The 23,506-nt window shown below is 38.4% G+C and overlaps 2 protein-coding genes across 3 annotated transcripts in view; one reads left to right on the forward strand and one right to left on the reverse strand.

Annotated features, from left to right (window-relative positions):
* The window catches only part of YAE1 (YAE1 maturation factor of ABCE1), a 967,894-nt gene that overhangs the window by 251,456 nt on the left and 692,932 nt on the right, over positions 1-23,506 (forward strand). The gene's annotated exons all lie outside the window — the stretch shown is intronic.
* Positions 1-23,506, reverse strand: part of VPS41 (VPS41 subunit of HOPS complex) — a 229,229-nt gene that overhangs the window by 144,303 nt on the left and 61,420 nt on the right. For both annotated transcript variants that reach the window (XM_050783300.1, XM_050783299.1), the window contains one exon: positions 2,219-2,326. In XM_050783300.1, the coding sequence (XP_050639257.1) occupies positions 2,219-2,326 (108 nt within the window). The remainder of the gene's footprint in view (positions 1-2,218; positions 2,327-23,506) is intronic.

Genomic DNA, 23,506 nt, shown 5'->3' on the forward strand with positions numbered 1-23,506 from the left:
GGAAAACAGTATGGCGATTCCTCAAGGATCTAGAACTAGAAGTACCATATGACCCAGCCATCCCATTACTGGGTATATACCCAAAGGATTATAAATCATGCTGCTATAAAGACACATGCACACGTATGTTTATTGCGGCACTATTCACAATAGCAAAGACTTGGAATCAACCCAAATGTCCATCAGTGACAGACTGGATTAAGAAAATGTGGCACATATACACCATGGAATACTATGCAGCCATAAAAAAGGATGAGTTTGTGTCCTTTGTAGGGACATGGATGCAGCTGGAAACCATCATTCTTAGCAAACTATCACAAGAACAGAAAACCAAACACCGCATGTTCTCACTCATAGGTGGGAACTGAACAATGAGATCACTTGGACTCGGGAAGGGGGACATCACACACGGGGGCCTATCATGGGGAGGGGGGAAGGGGGAGGGATTGCATTGGGAGTTATACCTGATGTAAATGACGAGTTGATGGGTGCTGACGAGTTGATGGATGCAGCACACTGACATGGCACAAGTATACATATGTAATAAACCTGCATGTTATGCACATGTACCCTAGAACTTAAAGTATAATAATAATAATAAATAAATAAATAAATACAAAATAAATAAATAAATAAATAAAGTTATACCCAAATAAAAAAAAAAAAAAAAAAAAAAAAAGAAAGAAAATCTCCCATGGGTAAGAATGGGTGTGAAAAAGAGGTCAGGAATTGAGGCTGTTCATACCTGACAATCTCAATCTTCTTACATAGAAATGACATCATCCTCTAAGAAAGAAGGGACAGTGGTTCAGAAGAGGGACTGAGGACTAAAGAAACTGACGAAGGACAAATAATTCAGAATAATTTTTAGTGACAAATTTACCTAGGTGTGTGAGTCTGTAACAGCACATGGCTGTCCTTGTCACGAAAGCACTAATTCAGGGTTGAGAGTATGGCTGAGGTGCACAATGGGAAGACAGGGATGTAAAAGAACTGAAGATGCTGGTAAGATAGAGTTAGGATAATCAATCATTTCACAGGCACAGAAAAGTAAAAGAAAAGAATGAATGGATTAGAGATCAAGACTGCATAAAGTCATACAGCTTGTGGGAAAATGAGCACAAAAGGTTGAAGAATAACAGGGGTCAACAAAGAGTGTCATAGAGGCTAAGATCCTCAAGTTCCAGTGCTGACACCATCCAAAGTGTGGCCTTATCAGTGGGGAGATGAAACAGGGAAGAGGTAAGGGTCACTGGAATGAAATTTGGTTGAAGAACTGCAAAGGCAGTCTTCAACGAGTGAAGAAAAGGGACCAGAAGTTGGACAATGGCAGCAATGAAAAGGGGTCGATGGCATTGCAGCCAAATGGCAGACACCTCAAAGGAGAAGGCTGCTGGTAAAACATGAGAAAGAAGGCACATACTCTAATAAAGTGTTGTGGGTACAGGACTCTATTTACAATTAAACAAAATTTGAGGTAAAAAGGAACTGGGTGGGAAGCAAGGGGGAGGATGAGCCACACTTCTAGTAACATAGGATAAAGCCAGGCGATGGATCAGACAAGAGCAGTTTGCTTTTTGTGGAAGGACTAAAACTTACAAGGTCATAGGGAAGAAGACAGCAATGGGTGAAGCTACATGCCCCCCAATATTCTGACTATGACACAAACTGTTTTGGTCCAAGAGTAGGCTAAGGGTGCTATCCAGTACTTACCCTGCACTCAGAAAGTTGGTTGGAGCTTTGTTATAGCAAGGACCCAGATGTGGAATAAATTCATTCACTGATATAAGTAGTAATTTGGGGCATTTCTACTATTCATAACGCCTACAATATAATCCCTTTTACCCCTATAAAAGCACTGAGCTTCACATTATTTCTAATCTTAACAGGTTCCTAATGGAATCCTTATAATTTAAGGAATTAAGTGAGCGATAGAGTTTCCAAAAACCATTTCATATAAATCTTTGACTTTGATCACTGTCTACATTCTACTTAATACAGTCTTGGAGTATGTTGTATGTGTGTGAATGGGCGTGTACACACATATAAAATATTTGGACTTTTTTGTTCGTTTTTTGTTGGCAAGGAGGAAGAGAGTAGCGGCAAGGAGACAGGATCACTGTAAAAAGCCACCACCAAAAGCATCAGGACTCCAAAGCACAAGCAAATTTACAATAGAAACAATTTACAGAAGAATCCTCTGAAAGTGCCACCTTACCTTATCATGGACTGTCATGCAGCTAGCTGCATCCTTCTGAAGAATTTCAGTTACCCCATTGGAAAGCCTTTCATACTTCAGCTTGGGTTCCTCTTCGCTCTCTTCTTCCTGCACAAACGGCAAAGAAAAATGACTGGCGTCATACACTTTTGTTTTGAAAACCTCAAAATACACTTCTTACGAGAGAATCAGAGATGGTTCCTTCAACGATGTTAATAATTCCAACTACAGCTAAAGTTTAAGATCTTCATATTTCATTTTGCCTAGGCATATTAATTGCTACAACTTCACTGGTAAAATAAATTCAAAAGTTGAAAACAAGAGTATACAGACTTAGTGTTACATTGTCACTAACTTTACATGTTGAAACTTACTATTTGGTACGGCTTCATAAAATATTCTTAATCCTCACTCTTATGGAAGAAAGTTAGTAATCAATATTTCCTATAATGGCCATGAATTAATAAATCAAGGAGAGTTGTAAAAGTTACTATGATTCAGAGTAAGATTTTATTTTACATCAATAAGTAATGAGAAACAAAAAGTTTATATACAGAAAACTGTGATGGCATAAAGCTAGCCAAAACAGAAGTCCATAAAAATAATCTACTTACTGACATTAGCTAGAGGGTGAAGACTATGGAATTATCGTGGTTTGCAGTGTCAAAACACCATAGAAACCACCATAATTACATAGTCTTCACCCTGCAGCTAATATTAGAGTAGCCTGAGGACATCAGTGCTCCCACTACAAATAACCAGAAAGTCTTAATGGAATATACAACATCATCTATCCAAGGCATCAAAGGGCTGCTGAGGCAACCTCAACTAGAAGGGTCAAGATTCCAGGGCAGCAAAGAATTGCACTGGCATTCTTCAGCCACTTTCTTCCTGGAGGCATTTACTAATTCTGGGTGTAGGACAAGAGGCTGAGAACCCAAGCTCTGCCTGGGAAGGCAGCCACTGCTGGGGGTAGGGAAAGCAGCACACCTTCTGGCACTTGTGGGGACAGAGTGACAAAACTGGAGAGAGACCTGAGGGGCCAAGATATCAGTGGAAAAGAGGCAGAGACACAAGCTTGTTACACAGCTACTTCTCCCTGTAAGACAACTGTCAATTTCTAAAACGGCACAGGATGAAGCTGAAAAGCTGAACAGAAAGAAAAACGCAAATCAACTGCCTTGATGTGTTAAGAAGATAAGAATAAGAGTTCAAGAGGCATCGGGAAATTGGATCCTGGTGAATATCACAGTCTTAGTCGGAACCCCTGGTCCCTAGAGGACACAAAAACTTAACTCCCGTAGAGCTCTGACTCAGTTCAATCTTTGATTGGAGGTATATAACGCCCAACATATCTGTCTAGTGAAGGAAAGGGTGACTCCTCTCTGGAGAAAGAAAACTACCGAGGCCTCTACAATTCTTCATGTACAGTACTAAGGATTCAATAAAATATTACCAGGTATGCCATAAGACAGGACCAAATGACCAAAAATCAAGATGAAAAAAGACCATAAAAATAAACAAATGGGTGACCTAGACATTGAAGTTAGCAGTAAAGGGCTTTAAAATAACTACAACTACATGTTCAAAAAAAAAAGAAAAAGACAGAAAGCTGATGAAAAGATAGAAATTTTCAACAGAATTCTAATCTGTAAAAAAAAAAAAAAAAAAAGAATCAAATGAAAAATTTTACACTGAAAATGTTAACTGAATTAAGAAGTCAATAGATGGTTTAATAGAAGATTAGTAAAACGGAAGACAAAATAAGTGAAATGAGTAAAAAAAATATCCAAAGGGAACCCCAGAGAAGAATAAATGGAAAGAAAATATATAAAGGAATCTATTAGGCATATAGAACACAGTGAAAAGCTCTAACATACTTTTCATTACTGTCCCAGAAGGATAAGGAAAAATGGAAAGGAACAAGAGCAACATTTAAAGAGACAGTAACAGAATTTTCCAAAACTGATAAGACATCAATCTACAAACTCAAGAAGCTCTGCAATAAGCAGGATAAATATAAAGTCACACCTAAGGTGCATCATAGTAAAAAGAAAATTAGGCAAAAGAAAAACGACTTGTAGAGTAGTAAGTGCCCTGCCTGCGGAAGACTATAAGACTGAGAGGACAGACTAGGCAGAGACTGCAAACTCAAATTCTTACAGAAGTCTTCACCTCTGGGGCAAAGGATTGTATCTTCACATGGAAAGGGGTTAATCTGTGGATTAATGGAAATGATGGACTATATCAAGCATCATGCTAGAGACTTAATATCAGAAATCTCATTTCAACCTGACTTAAAAGAAAAAAAAAACCCTACTGAGAGTTAAGTATAATTGTCCTGTTTTACAGATTTTCAGCAAAAACTGGTGATGAGAGATTTTAAGTAATTTCTTCAAGATATACAGTGAGTAGAGGAGAAGCTAAAATTCAAATTCAGCTATGAGTGCTCTAAAGTCAATACCTTCTATAACACACTCCAAAATCTCCTATGAAAATGACTCTACAAACCACAACAGAAGCCTATTCTAAACCTAGAAATAATTATAAACTATGTGATTATTAGAAAACATTTTAAAATATGTTTATTTAGCAGGTGCATTAGCTAGCTATTGCTGTGTAACAAATTATGCCAACATTTGCTGATTTACTTATTTTATTATTTTCTATAAAGATAGAGACTCATTATGTTGCCCAGGCTGGACTCAAACTCATAGGTTCAAGAGATCTTCTCGCCTCAGCCTTCCAAGTAGCTGAGACTACAAGCATGTGCCACACTCCTGGTCACCAAAATGTACTGATTTAAACCAACAATAAATATGTATTATTTTACAGTTTCTATGGGTAAGCAATTCAGAAGTGGCTTAGCTGAGTGGTTCACTGAGGATCTCTCACAGGGTTGCAGACAAGATGTCAGCTAGGGCTGCAACTATCGGAAGGCCTAACTGGGGTTAGAGGATCTACTTCCAAGATGGCTCAATCAAATGGCTGGCAAGTTGGTCCTCACTGTCGGCAGAAGTTGCCAACACTCTTGGATCACTCATTCTGAAGGAAGTCACTTGCCATGTTCTGATCAAGCAGCCCTGTGGAGGGGTCCATGAAGCAAGAGTGATCCAAAAGAAAAAAAAGTGGAAGCCCCTTCCATGTTTTATACGGCCTCAGATGGAATGCTGTTATTTCTACAATATCCTTTCAATCACACAGGTCAGTGTGGGAGAGGCAGCACAGAGCAGGAATAGGAGGTGAGGGTCACTGGAAGCCATCATGCAGACTAGCTACAAGAACAGTAATAACAGTTTAAGAGCCATAAGCTCAGTTAAAATCAGTATTTCATGTCTACTGATGAGCTGTCTTAAATTTAATTCCCTAGTTATACATAAGCTATTAGCTGTTTATTTCGGATGCAAGTATTAAAAACAAAGATGATATACCTATTATTAACTTTCCAAGAATAACTTGAAGAACTAATGGCAACAAAAGAGAAGTATAAGCACAGTTATCCACAGGGCCTACACATTTCTATGAAAAGGTAGTGATAATCTACCCAAACCAAGGAGCTGTTACACCCCAAAACTGACCTGTTTCTAACAGAAAATATAAAATAGCTAATTAGTCAAGACTAAAAACACTGAAAAAAGAAAACTACAAAAAACAACAGACACTTCTACTTATGTATCTACAAGCAAGAAAGAGAAATCATTACAAAGTTAATATTAAATGTAGCACAGATGATGTGTGCATTCTGAAGTAAACATGTTAAATACAAATTGAATCCTGAGTGTTAGTCTTTATAATAAGATGCCACATGTTGCTCAAGTCGGGACATCAAATGTGCATCCAATGTGAAAAGTTAATTCTAGTCTCTTGACTATTTTGCATAAAAGCACTCATCCACGGACCATTAGATAAAGTCACTGTAAATAAGGTTTTCCTGTCTTACTTATAAGTGAAAACTAAATAATTTCTCACACATAAATATACAAAAATAAATACTTTCACAATACAGCTCAGTGAAGCATCCTTACTGGGTTTCAAAAACCATAAATAAAATGAAGACTCCAATATTAGGCATTTGATGTACCTTTTCATGCTTTTCTGACAAGTATCTTTTATGTTAAGTTAAAAGCAGGGTAAAGGTGAATTTTTAAGTTTTTTTTTTTTCTCCTTGATATAAACAAAGAAAATAGAAAGTGATTCAAAAATACGATTCATGGAGGTTATTCTGCTACTGGAGACTCCACATCATACTTTAAATAAAAAACATTTAAAAATCTAGTAGATTATAGAGTTTCTCTTTAACTAAAAAATAATAATAATAGAAAAAAGGTTTCCATGCAGTTTGGACTTCCATGGTAAACAACCCAGTGTTAATAAAAAGCAAATCAATAATTTTTGTTAAATTTTAATAATCCTACAAACCTACAAATAAAACCATCAACAGTCTGAGTTGAGATGACAGTTAACTGCGTTTCTATGACAACCTAGTGGAATAGTACAAGTCCTGACTTGCAGCTAAGCGGAGATACGAACAGAGTGACATTTACCCATACAAGAAAAATTTGCGGCTTTCTTTTAAAAAGAATCAATTCCTCAACTCACATAGATTTTTACTAAGTGTAGAGCACTTTTAATTAAAGACAAGTCCTTTATACCATGCTACAGAATTCTAAACACTATCTGAAAATAAATGTCACATCATGGTCAATCTTACTGAGTTTTGGACTTAGGAGGAGGGAAATTACTTTTAAGGATAACAAATTAAAGCAATTAAAGACTTCTCCCTGAAAAACTGTTTAGTAATGTTGTTACAGTGTTACCATCGGGTACATTTTCATGGAGGAAGTCCTGTTTACCTAACTTGGTCTTGTACACCAACAAGAATATTTTATATTTCTTTTCACCTAAAAATTTAAAATTTGTGTACAAGAAACTGATTTTTTCATTGTTTACAACCAAAAATAATTGTGTAGAATGGATTCTACATTCTTCACCTTGTTTAAACGTTGTATTTTTCACATATTAGTACATTTTATATGGCATCACTGTTACAGACCAAATGAAGACTTGAATTTTACTTTTTAAAAATGTCTGTCACATTAATTCTAGGGGTTAAGAGAAAGATCATTACATTTTCTACTGTTACTACTTATACAAAACTTAAAATGTCATCTCTGGGTAACATTTCTTTATTAAAATCCAATTTTGTTTTGTTTTTACAAAATAAAATGATACTCAATATACTGGTTGGAGAAAGGTGAGATATCTTACAAAGCCCAAATTAGGCTGGTAGAAAACACCACCAGTGGAGCACTCCTGGACTATTCACATCGCACTCTGTGGAGATGACCTTCATCCTCTCCAGCTCCACCTGAGAAAGACCTCAGCTGAACCTCCAGGAATTTTAATAAGATGAATGGTTTAGTTGGTTTCATGTCATCAACTACATCTGACTAGGGGCAAATCCTTTTAATAAATATCCAATGTTTTAAAGCTAGATACAATAGGGAAACACTAATATCCTCAAAAGAAATTCACACACACAAAAAACTTTCATGCAGTTTGAACTTCCACAGTAAAAAACCAACTATTAATAAAAAGAAAATCGATAACCAACCCTGGGGATGAAGCTATAAAATACAGGTTTTCTTCCTCTAGAACATTCTTTCTAGAACTCTAATTACCTATGGGGAATTGAAATATCCAAAATTGGTAGTGGACCTTACAAGCTTAACATATAAAAACAGCTATCAAAATCCTGTATCAGAACATTTGAATTTTAGGAAATTTGCATTTTAAAATATTCTCTCTTTACAAATAATTCAATTTGTAGAAGCCCTAAACTAAAATATGTCTTTGCTATTACTATTTATTAGAGAAGAGAGAGAATAGAATGATAAAACACAGTTGGTACTAAATACAAATTTTTAAGAGCATAATTAAAATTAATACAAGTCAATCAAAACATATCTTGAGATTCAAAAACATATAACTATATATATATATATCGTTATCGCTTGTTTGTTTGTTTGTTTTGAGACAGAATCTCGCTCTGTCGCCCAGGCCAGAGTGCAGAGGCATGATATCGGTTCACTGCAAGCTCCGCCTCCTGGGTTCACGCCTTTCTCCTGCCTCAGCCTCCCAAGTAGCTGGGACTACAGGCACCCACCACCATGCCTGGCTAATTTTTTGTATTTTTAGTAGAGATGGGGTTTCACAGTGTTAGCCAGGATGGTCTCGATCTCCTGATCTCGTGATCTGCCCGCCTCAGCCTCCCAAAGGGCTGGGATTACAGGCGTGAGCCACCATGCACAGCCAATATATAATAATATTTTAAGGAAAAGTTCTAGTCACTACCATAGGATATTAACATATTATCAACATGCACAAAAGGCAACATAGACAGGAGCTACATATTATTGGATATTTACATTTATTTGAAACTATAACGTTATCACTAAAAGTACATGCATAATATGGGACATCTCCAAATTTGTCATGTTCGTATTAAAGTTTTCCATAAAGTGTAGAAAAGATCCAAGATGAGAAAAAAAGAATGCCTAAAAAAGAACCTGAAGGTAAAGTTCAAAATTAATCAAAGAGTAAAGTCTTCAATTAGCTTTGTATTGCCCACCCCACCTCACCCCAAGAAAGAATGCTAGTTCCTTAAAAGGACAACTGTAACTATTAATACTGTATGCTATAGTTCTATTAAAGAAAGATCATTTTATTTACACACAAAGATGACTATCTGATAGGAAAGATGGCTTTATAGATCCTTCTAAAGTGTCAAAACGTATAAAGAAAACTACATAAATAAGCTGAAAGAGTAACTTCTGGTTTCCATTAATAACACCAGGTATTATAGTTGCCTCAATGACCAAACTTTTTAAGAAAGTGACATGAAGATAATGGAATTCATCTACAGTAAAATAACCGTGGTCAAAGCTCCCGGCATGCCTTTCCATCAGACTGCGGAGAGATAGGCAATTACATTCTTATATGAATGCAAATAATGTTGTTAAATTTTCAACTTACAAGCAAAATTGCTATTAAGGAAAAAAATATTAATTTTTAAAGTAGCTGATTTTAGGAGCTGATAAATGTAATCTGGACGGCATGGGTCTACTTTTTCAAACAGAAAATTCACCATGAGTTTACTATACCCATATATTCTTATTTAAAGCATAAAATACATACAGTTAAATGAGTAGTTCTCAACCAGAGGTGATTTTTGTCCCCCAGGGACATTTACTTGGCAATGTCTAGAGTCATTTTTGTTGTCACAGTTGGGTGGGGGAAAGGTGCCACTGACATCTAGCAGGTAGAGGCCAGGGATTATGCTAAACAACCTACAATGCACAAGATACTCTCCCAGAACAAAAAATTATCCAGTCCAAAGTACCAGTAGCCCCAAGGTTGAAAAATTCTGGATTAAGTAAATTTCACAAGATAAAATATTACATGTACATTCAAATCTGTTTTCAAAGACAATTTAATAACAAAAAGAAATGTTCTCACAATGTCTTGCTAAGTGAAAGAATAGGTCATAAAACCTGCTTTGTATGATCCAAATATTATTTAAGAAATGTATATGCATATATGGGGGGAAGATGAGAAGAATAAAAACCAAAATGGTAATTTCCCTAAGGTCAGTTTCTTCCTCTGTAGAATAGGGATGATCATAGAAATCACATCACTGGCTTGCTGTAACTATTGAAGATAGCAAATGAAAAAATCACTGTTGTGAGCTAGTGCCAATATTTTCTAAATTTTCTAAAACAAACATATTTATTATAAAAATAAATGGTTCAACATCCTTTTCAACACTTTGTATCCACTAAGCTAAGATTTTTATCTCTCAAAGCTGCTTTCCTTTACCGTAACACAGTGACCAGAAAACTGAGAAAAAGTTGAGCCCCTAATAATTGAGGAGCTCTACTTAAGATTCACAAGATATGCAGTCTTCATAAACCCTGGTCTCTCCTGTGCCCTGTAGTATTAGAATTTCATGTTCAATTCAAGGAGGAAAAAATAAGGTGAAGGTTCCCATGCCCTAAGCCACATACCATAAACAGGATCAACTCCCATCATTTAGTTTATATTGGGAAAGTGATAAGAATATATAGAAAAGGGGAAAAAAAATGAGAAAAGCAAATAAGCTTTTCATTTCCTTCTAGCCATATGGAATAACCTCACCAATCTTCAAGCTATGCCATTCAGGTGGACAATTTCCGCCACTAAAGCCAACATAACCCTCTTTTCCTTTCTTGCCAATATCCCTTAGTGATCACAAGATCCTTAGAAGCAGAGTTTATGCCTTTTCATTGTTCTGAACTTCACCTAACAGAACTGTGGGTACCTAATAAAGACCAGTGAAAACAAACGTATGTAGTAACAGCAGACCAGGTTTGGTAAGCAGCTTTTCTAAGACATTCTCATTTAGATTTCCACACAGGAAAATCCAAATCATAGAATATTAACCAAAGGAACCTCAAAGATCATCTAAACTATATGTTACTTCGCAGACACAGAGAGGGAGGGGTAAAAGGGGGAGTAAGGAGGTAGAGGCACCAAACAGAAGGAAAGGGCTGGCAATTTTGCAATACTGTAAACTAGAATTATAGAAAATTTACAGAAGTGGAACTATACCATCTTCTAGCAGTAGAAGCAAATAGAGGTCCTTCAAACTCAGTTGTCGGAAAAACTTAACACTTATTTCTAATAAATCTATGTTGTTATACGAAAAAGGACAATGCTGAAGTTCTTCAAATTATTTTGTTTGAGAGGAGATTAAATACCTCTCAAGCATTTCCAATTGCACATCCCATAAGCCAAGTGCAAAGAAGCATCTTGCTAACCACCCCTACCAAAGCCTCTTCCAGTTTCTCAATAATTTCCCAGAAAAATCAGACAAAAACTCACTATAGCAGTAAGCATTAAAATGATTACCAAAATCAAGGAGAAACTGACACATTGGTTGAATCTAAATTCCTGACATATCCTGATTTGTTTCCAGAAACATAACCCACCTGAGCGAAAGGTATTCAGATAATTTCTAGTTCTCTCACCAACCCTCTGTGCCCAAGACTGGGGCTGAGTCTGCCCCAGCCTCACAGAGCTGACCCCTGTCCTACCCCTTAGCTACTCTTTTCCAGAAGGAGAACTATGCTTGCAGCCTCTGCCCACTGTATCTCCAATCCTCACACATTTTAGCCCTGACCACCATCTTTCTACATCTTTCTTCCACAGGCTGAGACTCTAAACCTCTATCACCTGGGCAGTGCCCTCCATGGTGTGGGAGTCCAGCCTTAAGCAGTGCAGGACCAAAGGACCTCTAATAGCAGGAAGGTGGGCACTGCAGGCACCAGAGAAAACTAACAAAAGTAAAGCTAAAATGAATTAATAAACCAGAGAAAAAAAATTAGTAAGTCCAAGCATTAGTACCTTTTAAAGACAAATTGAATATGACACACACAAACAAACAGTGAGAAAATAAAAGCCATTAAAGTACTATCTATTTCATGCAGAAAGGTACATGGCTCAGACTGTTCTAGTGCTAAGCAAGTTCTATTAAAAACCTTCAAAGAATGGAAAATTCCCAACTTATTTAAGCTGCCCCATATGAGGGAAATATAAAAGCTTACAAATTCATTTTTGTAACCCTGATATCAAAACTCGCAAAGAGTACACCAAAAACAACAAAAAATATACATATAATTCTGTCATCTCACGTAGGAATTTAAATGTAGAAAGTCTAAATATCATAAATCAAACCCAGCATATATTAATAGAAAACACTGAAGATCAAATATTGCAAAAACACAAAGACTGAACATTAGGAAATCTGACGTTATTTGGTAAGGCAGAGAAAAAAAAAACACAGGGCCATCTTGACAGACACTGCAGACAGCATTTATAAAGTTCAACACTTGTTTCTGATCTTAAAAAAGCTTTCAGTAAATAAAAAAGTTTCTTTACCAAAGAGCTAAGAATGAAGAGCCAAGAATGACCGTTTGAAATCAGAAGTCAACATGATACGGAACAAGAAGTAAGAGAAACATTCCCATCATGAGCAGGAAACAACGCACAGGTGCCAACAATCACTTCTGCTTTTTTCAAAACCAATTTAGAAGTTTTAGCCAAGGCAAAAGACAAGAAAATGGAAAACATAATAAATAGATCCTTGTTGGTATAGTCTTATTTGAAGACAGTATGACGAGAAAGAACACAACACAGCTTCTGCCAAGACAGAGAGCTGACCTGCGCTGCTGGTCTCCTACTCCCAACTCAGCCCTGAAGACATGATAAAAATGAGAGGAAAGAGAGATTCCAGAAATTAACACGCCCAAGTAAGAAACTATGGAGGCACTGAAACGACCCACAGTGGGGAGCCAGGGGCAACAGTGAGGATGAGGGTCAAGGAAAGCTGGCAGATCCAGCAAAGGCCTCTCCCCAGTGTGCCTGGTTTTGCTGCCCCCTTCACTACAGAAATGGGCAGCAACAGCCCAGCTTCACAGGGGTGAGGACTGGCCAGCTGCATTCACTCCTCCATTTTCTCCCTTCCTCCTAACAAGCAGAGATGGTTGTTAGGGTCTGCTTCCTCTGTGGATTAACCCAAAGTGCACTTCATGAAGGCTCAGAAGAATCATCTCACAAATTCCCACACTAAATCGTATTTTTGGAGGAAGTATTCAAACAACAGGAAAAAAAAATCCAGAAGCTGCTATAGACAGTGGTCCCCAACCTTCTGAGCACCAGGGACTGGTTTCGTGGAAGACAATTTTTCCACCAGGGTTGGGGTGGTGGTGATGGTCTTGGTTTGGGGATGAAACTGTTCCACCTCAGATCATCAGGCATTAGATTCTCATAAGGAGTGCAACCTAGATCCTTTGCATGCACAGATCACAGTATGGTTCATGCTCCTGTGAGAATCTAATGCTGCAGCTGATCTGACAGGAGATGGATCTCAGGTGGTAATGCTTGCTCCCTTGCTGCGCACATGGACCGGCAGGTAGGAGACCCCTGCTGAAAAAGGTATGAGATGTAAGGACAATCAAGTATCTTAATAAAGGTCACTAATGCCATTTTTTTTTAAGAAAAAAGGAGAGAATTATCCAAAATCCTACTGAAATTTATAATCAAGAGCCACTCACAAAATAAACTAAAATTTTTATTTTGCCAGTTCTACCATATGCAGTGCATATACACTGTACAAGTTACTTAAAACCTCAGTTACCTTGCCTTCTGTGAAAGGGAAATGATAACCTGGACCTCAGAGGATTTTTGTAAGAATTAAATGTAATAAATGTACATCAAGCACAAAGCCCAGTATCTGGTAATACCCAGTGAATGTCAAATACTAAAAATATGGTCATGAGGTGTATTACAACCCCAACTTCACACTGCAGAACTCAGAGCCTCCCTTCTAAGTTACTTCCTATCACATGACGAGACCATAAAACCAAACAGTAACACTTCTCATCTAATTACCTCATTGTTTTAAACTATTAAAAGATGAAGATACATTACTTTTTGTTTTACCACATCATTTAAAAAAAATTTTTTTTCACACACATCTAAGCGTGAATCTTGTTATTAGGAATGTAAAAGGAAATACTACCATCTCCTATTTAAGCCAAGAACCTCTCCTGGATGCCTGTAAGGACATAAAAGTAGCCCATTACAGCCCAAATCCCTCAAAACTGCCCAAACACTGGTGATGGAAATGATGACAACAGACTAAATCCTTAAGCTCTATCAGAGGTTTCCCCACTTCCATCCTTCCCTGATACGATTCTGAGAGACGTATTTAATCTACCAAGGTCTTTGGGGAAAACAGTCATATTCTAAAGTAAACGACTGTGATGACATGGATGCCTGTGAATCTCTGTATTTAAAAACGGCTGCACTGAAACTGAAATAGCTCATGGATGAAAGAAGCCTTCGTGTTATTTAGATTTGTTATAGCATTCCTTGAGCCTGCAGAGACAGGAATGCCTTAAAGCCTTGACAGCATAGAATCAGGTCCTAATTGTCAGGTGAAATGATCGTTTAAACACACTCTCGAACAATCATCAGAAAAGACACATTTTTATAAATACAGTTCCCCACAGTATTAGCAGTTCCGTCACAACCATTTTCTGTATATTTTCCTTGCTGTATTTGACTCCCAAAACTCTGAAATGCAGCCTAATGAAAAGTGTTAAGGAGACAAGGTCATTCAATCAAATTATTTACTGTATTAGTTTCCTATCACTGCTGTAAAAAAAAAATCACAAACTTAGTGTGAAACAACACAAATTTGTTATCGTACAATGCTGTAGGTTAGAAGTCCGACACAGATCTCACTGGGCTAAAATCAGGGTGTCAGCAGTGCTGCCCTCCCCCTGGAAACTGGGGGGAGAATCCCTTTCCTCTCCTTTTCCAGTTTCCCAAAGCGCCGGCAATCCTTGGCTGTGGGCCCTTCTTCCCCGTTCAAAGCTAGCAAAGGCAGGTTCAATCGTTACCACATCACAGCCTTTTCTCCTGCCTCCCTCTTCCATTTATAAAGACCCTTAGGATTATACTGGTCCTGCCCAGATAATCTCACTCTCAAGTCAGCTGATTAGCAACCTTAATTCTCCCTTGCTGTGTAACACGACATATTCACAGGTTCCAGGGATTAGGATGTAGACATCTTTGGGGAACCATTATTCTGCCTGTTACGGAGAATAATACAAGGATCAGAGAGGATAAAAATGATGGTGAGCGAAAGAGTTGGAAACCCTGAGCCAAATCCAAAGCTAAATAAAAAAACTTCTCATTTGCTTGCTCCTAAATTAAATATTGATCCCTGTGAGGACACGGCATGGGATAAAACAATTCTCGGGTTGAGTCAGGAGGCAAGGAGTGGTCCTTGTTTCTGTTTGACAAAGGCCTTCTCAAAGCCCTAGTTTCACCAACTCCAAAATAAGGACGCAACACCAGCTTGACATAATTGTTGAGAGAATTAATAAAATCAATTCATTTATTCACTGACAAGCAGTTCTACTAGATACTGGGGACAGGGTCCCTACCCTCATGAAAGTGCCTGGCATACATATGGACAGAAAATAATAAAATAGCAGCAGCATGCTTTCTGAATACCTTTTAATGCCAGACAAGGTGCCAAATACACACTATCTCCTTTAACAGTCACTCAACAAACGTGTCCCATACAAGCATTCTAGATTGCATCATTTTGTAATACACAGTACAGGAATTTCTCAGGGCACCTCAAAGACATTGTGCCAACTCAATCTCTCCTGAGCTCCTTCCAGTCAAGGCCCACCATCACAGGTCACCACAACTGCTCTTAGAATCACCAGTGGCCTCACTTTTGCAGACCCAGCAGTGAATCCCTAGACCTCATCTCATTCCTCCTCTCAGCAGCATTTGACACAATGATGGTGCCCTTCATCCAGAGATGTGTTCCTCCCTTGGCTTCTGGGACACCACTCTCTCCTGGTTCTCTTCCTACCTCACTGGTTACCTCTTCTCTGTTTCCTTTGCTGATTTCCCTTCATCTACCAGATCTCTAAAATGTGGTAGCACCCCTCAGGGTCCAGGCATCAGGCCTCTTTATCTGTCCTCATGTCCTAAATGATCTCATCCAGTTTCATGGTTTTGAATACCATCTAAATACTGAGTCACAAATTCCTGCCTCCAGTCCAGATGTGAACTACTCTTTTTCAGGTCTATTAGACAATTCCACTTGGATGTCTAACTGACATCTCCAACTCAAAATATGCAAAGTAGAACTTTCAACCTACCCTGCCACCACCGCCTTCACCCTGAGCACCAAAACTAACTCTAGCCAGAGTCCTCCCCAACCTCAGTTACAGCAACCCCATCGTTCCAACTGCTCATCCTTGACTGTTCCCTTTCACTTACACACCCACATTTTAGTCAGGAAATCTACTGGCTATACTTTAACAACAAAAAGCAACTACAGCCTTCATCGCCTCTAGCCCAGAGTTTTAACAAAGCCTCCCCACTGGTCTCCCCTATTCCTACTTATTATCCTCCTTAGACATTTTTTAAAACAGCATCCAGAGTGATCCTACTAAAACAAAGCTTACAGTAAAAAACAAAGACAAGGGCCGGGCGCAGTGGCTCATTCCTGTAATCCCAGCACTTTGGGAGGCCGAGGCAGACGGATTACTTGAGGTCAGGAGTTTGAGACCAGCCTGGCCAACATGGTGAAACTCCATCTCTACTTCTACAAAAATTAGCTGGACATGGTCACATATACCTGTAGTCCTAGCTACTCAGGAGGCTGAGGCAGGAGAATCACTTGAACCCAGGAGGCGAAGGTTGCAGTGAGCCAAGATCGGCCACTGTACTCCAGCCTGGAGGACACAGTGAGACTCTTTCTCAAAAACAAACAAAAAATAAAACAACAAAGACAAGAAATTGACCTGTAGGGTCAACATTCTTAGCTGCCCATTACTTCTTGGACACCATTTCCCACCACTCTGCTCCAGCCACATTCACATTCTAGAAGACACCCAGCATGACCTCTACCTCTGGGCACAGCGTCTGCTCTTCCTTTTACCTATGAGACTTTTTCCTCAGATATTTACTCAAATGTCACCTGAACAGACAGGCCTTCCCTAACCACCCAGCATAAAACAGCAACTCCTCAGACCACTCCGTAGTCCCCTTACCTAGTGTTATTTCACTTGGTTTATTACATATTTAAGTTTTTTTGTTTACTGTCTCCCTTCCTCATGAAATACTTGTGTATCCCCGCATCCAAGATATAAAAGTCATCAATAAATATTTGTTGAATGAATAAAATGATCAACCAGTCAATCTTGGACTGCCTAAAATAAATTTTCTTCTAGGTAGTGAAATTATAAATTCTGCTCCAATATATATCATACCAGGGGACTTGTTTTCATTTCTTCAATCTCTAAGAAAGGGCAGTAATAAAGATTCAAAAATCTTGCCCCCAGAAAGTATCTACTAAGTTTTCAAACATATAATTTTTACAATATATGCTTCAAAGGGAATGTTTATCCATGCCTGAATGACGCAATAATCAGCAGAACCTGTTAATATTAATAGCTCATTAAATGAAAGATCAAGTTTATAAGCCAAGTGCTATGTGGAAGCTATGTGGACACTATAACCCTATGCTCCATTTTTCTCAGCAATCAATCTCATAACAGGGTGCATTACCATTTTTGTTACTAGTTGCCATAAATCTGTTTATTAAAATTAATACACATAAAGAATCAATTTAATTTTCAATAAATGATTCATAAATGTTCTACCCACCAGGTGAGATAAATAAATGACTTTTGTGTGATACATTTCCTGATTTAAAAAGCTATCTCCTGATTTCTCACAATGACTGGTTTTCATTTTAATAAAACTGAAAACAAACTCTCTTTGTGGCTGATACACCTAGAAATTGCATTTTATTTTAAAATTAATTTCTCATTCAACTAAATAGCATACAGGTTTATTTTAATAATTTCAAGTATTTGTCAGTCCACTTGGTTTTATTAAAATTTATATATCTAACATATTTAAGAACTCCTAACTGGTATTTGGAAGAATTAAACCAGAACTAAATACACATCTGTTTAGGGGGCAACGCTTATTTAATATGTTATTAAATGCTTATTTAATAATGTCATGTATTTATAATGTTTAAAAAATAAGGCAATGCTTATTTAATAATGTTAACAAAAATTGTAAAGACAGAGGTGACACAATATATATTTTTTTTAATTTGCTTTTTTTGTAGAGAGGAAGGATCACTGTGTTACCCAGGCTCGTCTTGAACTCCTGACCTCAAGCAATGCTCCCACCTCAGGTTCCCAATGTGCTGTGATTACAAGTGTAAGTCACCGCACCTGGCCTACACCAATTAACTGTTCTGTAATTACCTACCTTGGCCTGGGCTCTGAGTAATAAAACGCACATACAATCTTTGCTTCAATGGAACAAACTATAGGCAGAATAAGCCTAGTTTAGCTATTCAGTTGCGTTCACAAATCAAAGGTCTCTGGAACCCTCATCTGGTACGAAACAGACCTCAAAACATTTCACTTGCTATTTGGTGCTCTTCTCTTTCCCTGACACTCCTCTTTAGCCTGTTTTTTCCCTTCTTATTTTTCTCTCTGCTGTTCAACTGTAATCTTGAAATGTTAGGCTAATAACTTGAGGTTTGTATAGCAAAGTTCTTTGTACAATACTCTAAACTCTTCTGAGAAAGGTGGGATATACTTATAAATATATAATACACCAAGAACCTATTCAGAGACACAGGATTTTGTTTTTGTTTTTGTTTTGTTTTGTTTTTTGAGACGGAGTCTCACTCTGTCATGCAGGCTGGAGTGCAGTGGCGCAATCTCGGCTCACTGCACCCTCCACCTCCCAGGTTCAGGCAATTCCCCTGCCTCAGTCTCCCGAGTAGCTGGGATTACAGGCACATGCCACCATGCCCGACTAATTTTTTACATTTTTAGTAGAGACGGGGTTTCACCATATTAGCCAGCATGGTCTTGATCTCCTGACCTCGTGATCTGCCAAGATGCAGGATTTAAAAGAAAAAAAATACTTATCTCCATGAAGCAGACCTGCTTTAGTCTCCAGTTCTATCACCAATGTATTCCATAGCACATTGTTTATGTTCCATAAATAGAAAAAAAACTACAGAAAATGATCACATTTCTATATTATTTATGGCTCAATTTCCTCTCCCTGCACTACTAATTCTACTTAGAAATAAATGTTGTGTTAAGATACTACAATTTAGAAACTGTCTGTTACTTAAGCATAACCAGCCTCTCCCACCAAATATACTACCTGATAGGACTGTGGTCCATATTAAATGAGATAATCCACATAAAGCACTCAGCACAACATGAGGCATATAGGAAATATTGAAGCAATTGATTCTTCATGATTTAAATATTGTCTTGCATTAAAATGTTTATCATGAGACGAATCCAGTGTTGGAAATATCAAAGTAGCCATTAGAAAATTGTTGTAGTTATAAATTCTCTTGAAGCAAATGAAACAATAGGACATCTCAGCAAAGAAATAGAATTTTTTTTTAAAAAAGGAAAATTTTAGAACTAGAAAATACAATAACCAAAAGACATAACTTGCTGGATGGGCTCAATAGCAGTGTGGAGATGACTCAGGACAGAACCACTGAATCTGAGGATAGATCAAGAGAATGCATACCCTCTGAATGAGAGAGAGAAAACCAGCTTTTAAAAATGAAGGGTCCACACTTCCAAGATGGCCAAACAGGAACAGCTCCAGTCTACAGCTCCCAGCGAGATCAACGCAGAAGATGTGTGATTTCTGCATTTCCAACTGAGACACCTGGTTCATCTCATTGGGACTGGTTGGACAGTGGGTGCAGCCCATGGAGGGTGAGCAGAAGAAGGGTGGGGCGTCGCCTCACCCAGGAAGCAAAAGGGGTTGGGGGATTTCCCTTTCCTAGCCAATGGAAGTCGTGAGTGACTGTACCTGGAGGAACGGCATAATCCTGCCCAAATACTGCGCTTTTCCCATGGTCTTCACAACCAGCAGACAAGGAGATCCCCTCCCGTGCCTGGCTCAGTGGGTACCACGCCCATGGAGCTTTTCTCGCTGGTAACGCAGAAGTCTGAGATTGACCTGGGATGCGGGAGCTTGGTGGGGGGAGGGACGTCTGCCATTACTGAGGCTTGAGTAGGCGGTTCTATGCTCACAGTGTAAACAAAGCAGCAGGGAAGCTCGAACTGGGCAGAACCCACTGCAGTTCAGTAAGGCCTACTGCCTTTCTAGATTCCACCTCTGGGGGCAGGGTATATCTGAACAAAAGGCAGCAGACAGCTTCTCCAGACTTAAATGTCCCTGCCTGACAGCTCTAAGGGAGCAATGGTTCTCCCAGCATGGCATTCGAGCTCCAATAACGGACAGACTGCCTCCTCAAGTGAGTCTCTGACCCCTGGGTAGCCTGACTGGGAGACACCTCCCAGTAGGGGCCAAAAGACACCTCATACAGGCAGGTGCCCCTCTGGGACAAAGCTTCCAGAGTAAGGATCAGGAAGAAATATCTGCTGTTCTGCAGCCTCTGCTGGTGATACCTAGGCAAACAGGGTCTGGAGTAGACCTCCAGCAAACGCCAACAGACCTGCAGCTGAGTTAACCTTTTCTGTTAACTAGCCTGTTGGTTAGAAGGAAAACTAACAAACAGAAAGGAATAGCAACAACATCAACAAAAAGGACATCCACACCAAAACCCCATTTGTAGGTCACCAACATCAAAAACCAAAGGTAGATAAAACCACAAAGATGGGGAGAAACCAGAGCAGAAAGGCAGAAAATTCCAAAAACCAGAACGCCTCTTCTCCTCCAAAGGAACACAACTCCTCGCCAGCAAGTGAATAAAACTGGACAGAGAATGAGTTTGACAAATTGACAGAAGTAGGCTTCAGAAGGTCGGTAATAACAAACTTCTCCAAACTAAAGAAGCATGTTTTAACCCATCGCAGGTAAGCTAAAAACCTTCAATAAAGGTTAGACAAATGGCTAACTAGAATAACCAGTGTAGAGAAGAACTTAAATGACCTGATGGAGCTGAAAACCACAGTATGAGAACTTCGTGAAGCATACACAAGCTTCAATAGCTGATTCAATGAAGTGGAAGAAAGGATATCAGTGATTGAAGATGAAATTAATGAAATAAAGTAAGAAGACAAGATTAGAGAAAAAAGAGTGGGAAAAAAAAAAAAAAAAGCCTCCAAGAAATATGGGACTATGTGAAAAGACCAAATCTACATTTGATTGGTGTACCTGAAAGTCGCAGGGAGAAAGGAACTAAGTTAGAAAACACTCTTCAGGATATTATCCAGGAGAATTTCCCCGACCTAGCAAGACAGGTCAACATTCACATTCAGGAAATACAGAGAACACCACAAAGATACTCCTCGAGAAGAGCAACCCCAAGACACATAATTAACCGATTCACCAAGTATGAAATGAAGGAAAAAATGTTATGGGCAAACAGAGAGAAAGGTCAGGTCACCCAAAAAGGGAAGCCCATCAGACTGACAGCAGATCTCTCAGCAGAAACCCTACAAGCCAGAATAGAGTGGGGGCCAATATTCAACATTCTTTAAGAAAAGAATTTTCAACCCAGAATTTCATATCCAGCCAAACTAAGCTTCATTAAGTGAAGGAGAAATAAAATCCTTTACAGACAAGCACATGCTGAGAGATTTTGTCACCACCAGGCCTATGTTACAAGAGCTCCTGAAGGAAGCACTAAACATGGATAGGAACAACCAGTACCAGCCACTGCAAAAACATGCCAAATTGTAAAGACCATTGACGCTATGAAGAAACTGCATCAATTAATGGGAGCAATAACCAGCTAGCATCATAATGACAGGATCAAATTCACACATAACAATATTAACCTCAAATGTAAATGGGCTAAATGCCCCAATTAAAAGACACAGACTGGCAAACTGGATAGTCAAGACGCATTGGTGTGTTGCATTCAGGAGACCCATCTCACGTGCAAAGACACACATAGGCTCAAAATAAAGGGATGGAGGAAGATCTAGCAAGCCAATGAAAAGCACCAAAAAAAAGCAGGGGTTGCAATCCTGGTCTGTGATAAAACAGACTTTAAACCAACAAAGATCAAAGAAGGGTATTACATAATGGTAAAGGGATCAATTCAACAAGAAGAGTTAACTATCCTAAATATATATGCACCCAATACAGGAGCACCCAGATTCATAAAGCAAGTTCTAAGAGACCTACAAAGAGACTTAGATTCCCACACAGTAATAATGGGAGACTTTAACACCCCAATGTTAATATCAGACAGATCAACAACACAGAAAATTAACAAGGACATCCAGGACTTGAACTCAGCTCTGGAACAAGCAGACCTAATAGACATCTACATAACTTTCCACCCCAAATCAAAAGAATATACATTCTTCTCAGCACCACATTGCACTTATTCTAAAATTGACCACATAATTGGAAATAAAACACTCCTCAGCAAATGTAAAAGAACAGATATTGCAACAAACTGTCTCTCAGACCACAGTGCAATCAAATTAGAACTTGGGAGTAAGAATCTCACTCAAAACCCCAAAACTACATGGAAACTGAACAACCTGCTCCTGAATGACTACTGGATAAACAACAAAGTGAAGTAAGAAATAAATAAGTTTATTTGAAACCAATGAGAACAAAGACACAATGTACCAGAATCTCTGGGACACACTTAAAGCAATGTGTAGAGGGAAATTTATAGCACTAAATGCCCACAAGAGAAAGCAGGAGAGATCTAAAATCAACACCCTAACATCACAATTAAAAGAACTAGTGGAGCAGGAGCAAAAAAATTCAACAGCTAGCAGAAGACAAGAAATAACTAAGATCAGAGCAGAACTGAAGGAGATAGAGACACAAAAAAACCCTTCAAAAAAAAAAATCAATGAATCCAGGAGCTGGTTTTTTGAAAAGATCAACAAAATATATAGACCACTAGCAAGACTAATAAAGAAGAAAAGAGAGAAGAATCAAATAGACACAATAAAAAATGATAAAGGAGATATCACCACCAATCCCAGAGAAATACAAACTACCATCAGAGAATACTATAAACACCTCTATGCAAATAAACTAGAAAATCTAGAAGAAATGGATAAATTCCTGGACACATACACCCTCCCAAGACTAAACAAGGAAGAAGTTGAATCTCTGAATAGACCAATAACAGGTTCTGAAATTGAGGCAATAATAGCCCATCAACCAAAAAAAAGTCCAGGACAAGACAGATTCACAGCCGAATTCTATCAGAGGTACAAAGAGGAGCTGGTATCATTCCTTCTGAAACTATTCCTATCAACAGAAAAACAGGAAATTCTCCCTAACTCATTTTATGAGGCCAACATCATCCTGATACCAAAGCCTGGCAGAGACACAACAAAAAAAGAGAATTTTAGACGAATATCCCTGATGAACATCGATGCAAAAACTCTCAATAAAATACTGGCCAACCGAATCTAGTAGTACATCAAAAAGCTTATCCACCAAGATAAAGCTGGCTTCATCCCTGGGATGCAAGGCTGGTTCAACGTATGCAAATCAACAACGTAATCCATCACATAAACAGAACCAACGACAAAAACCACATGATTATCTCAATGGATGCAGACAAGGCTTTCTACAAAATTCAACAGCCTTTCATGCTAAAAACTCTCAATAAGTTAGGTATCAATGGAACAT

The sequence above is a fragment of the Macaca thibetana genome, chromosome 3, assembly GCF_024542745.1.
Source record: "Macaca thibetana thibetana isolate TM-01 chromosome 3, ASM2454274v1, whole genome shotgun sequence".
Classification (NCBI taxonomy): Eukaryota; Metazoa; Chordata; class Mammalia; order Primates; family Cercopithecidae; genus Macaca; species Macaca thibetana.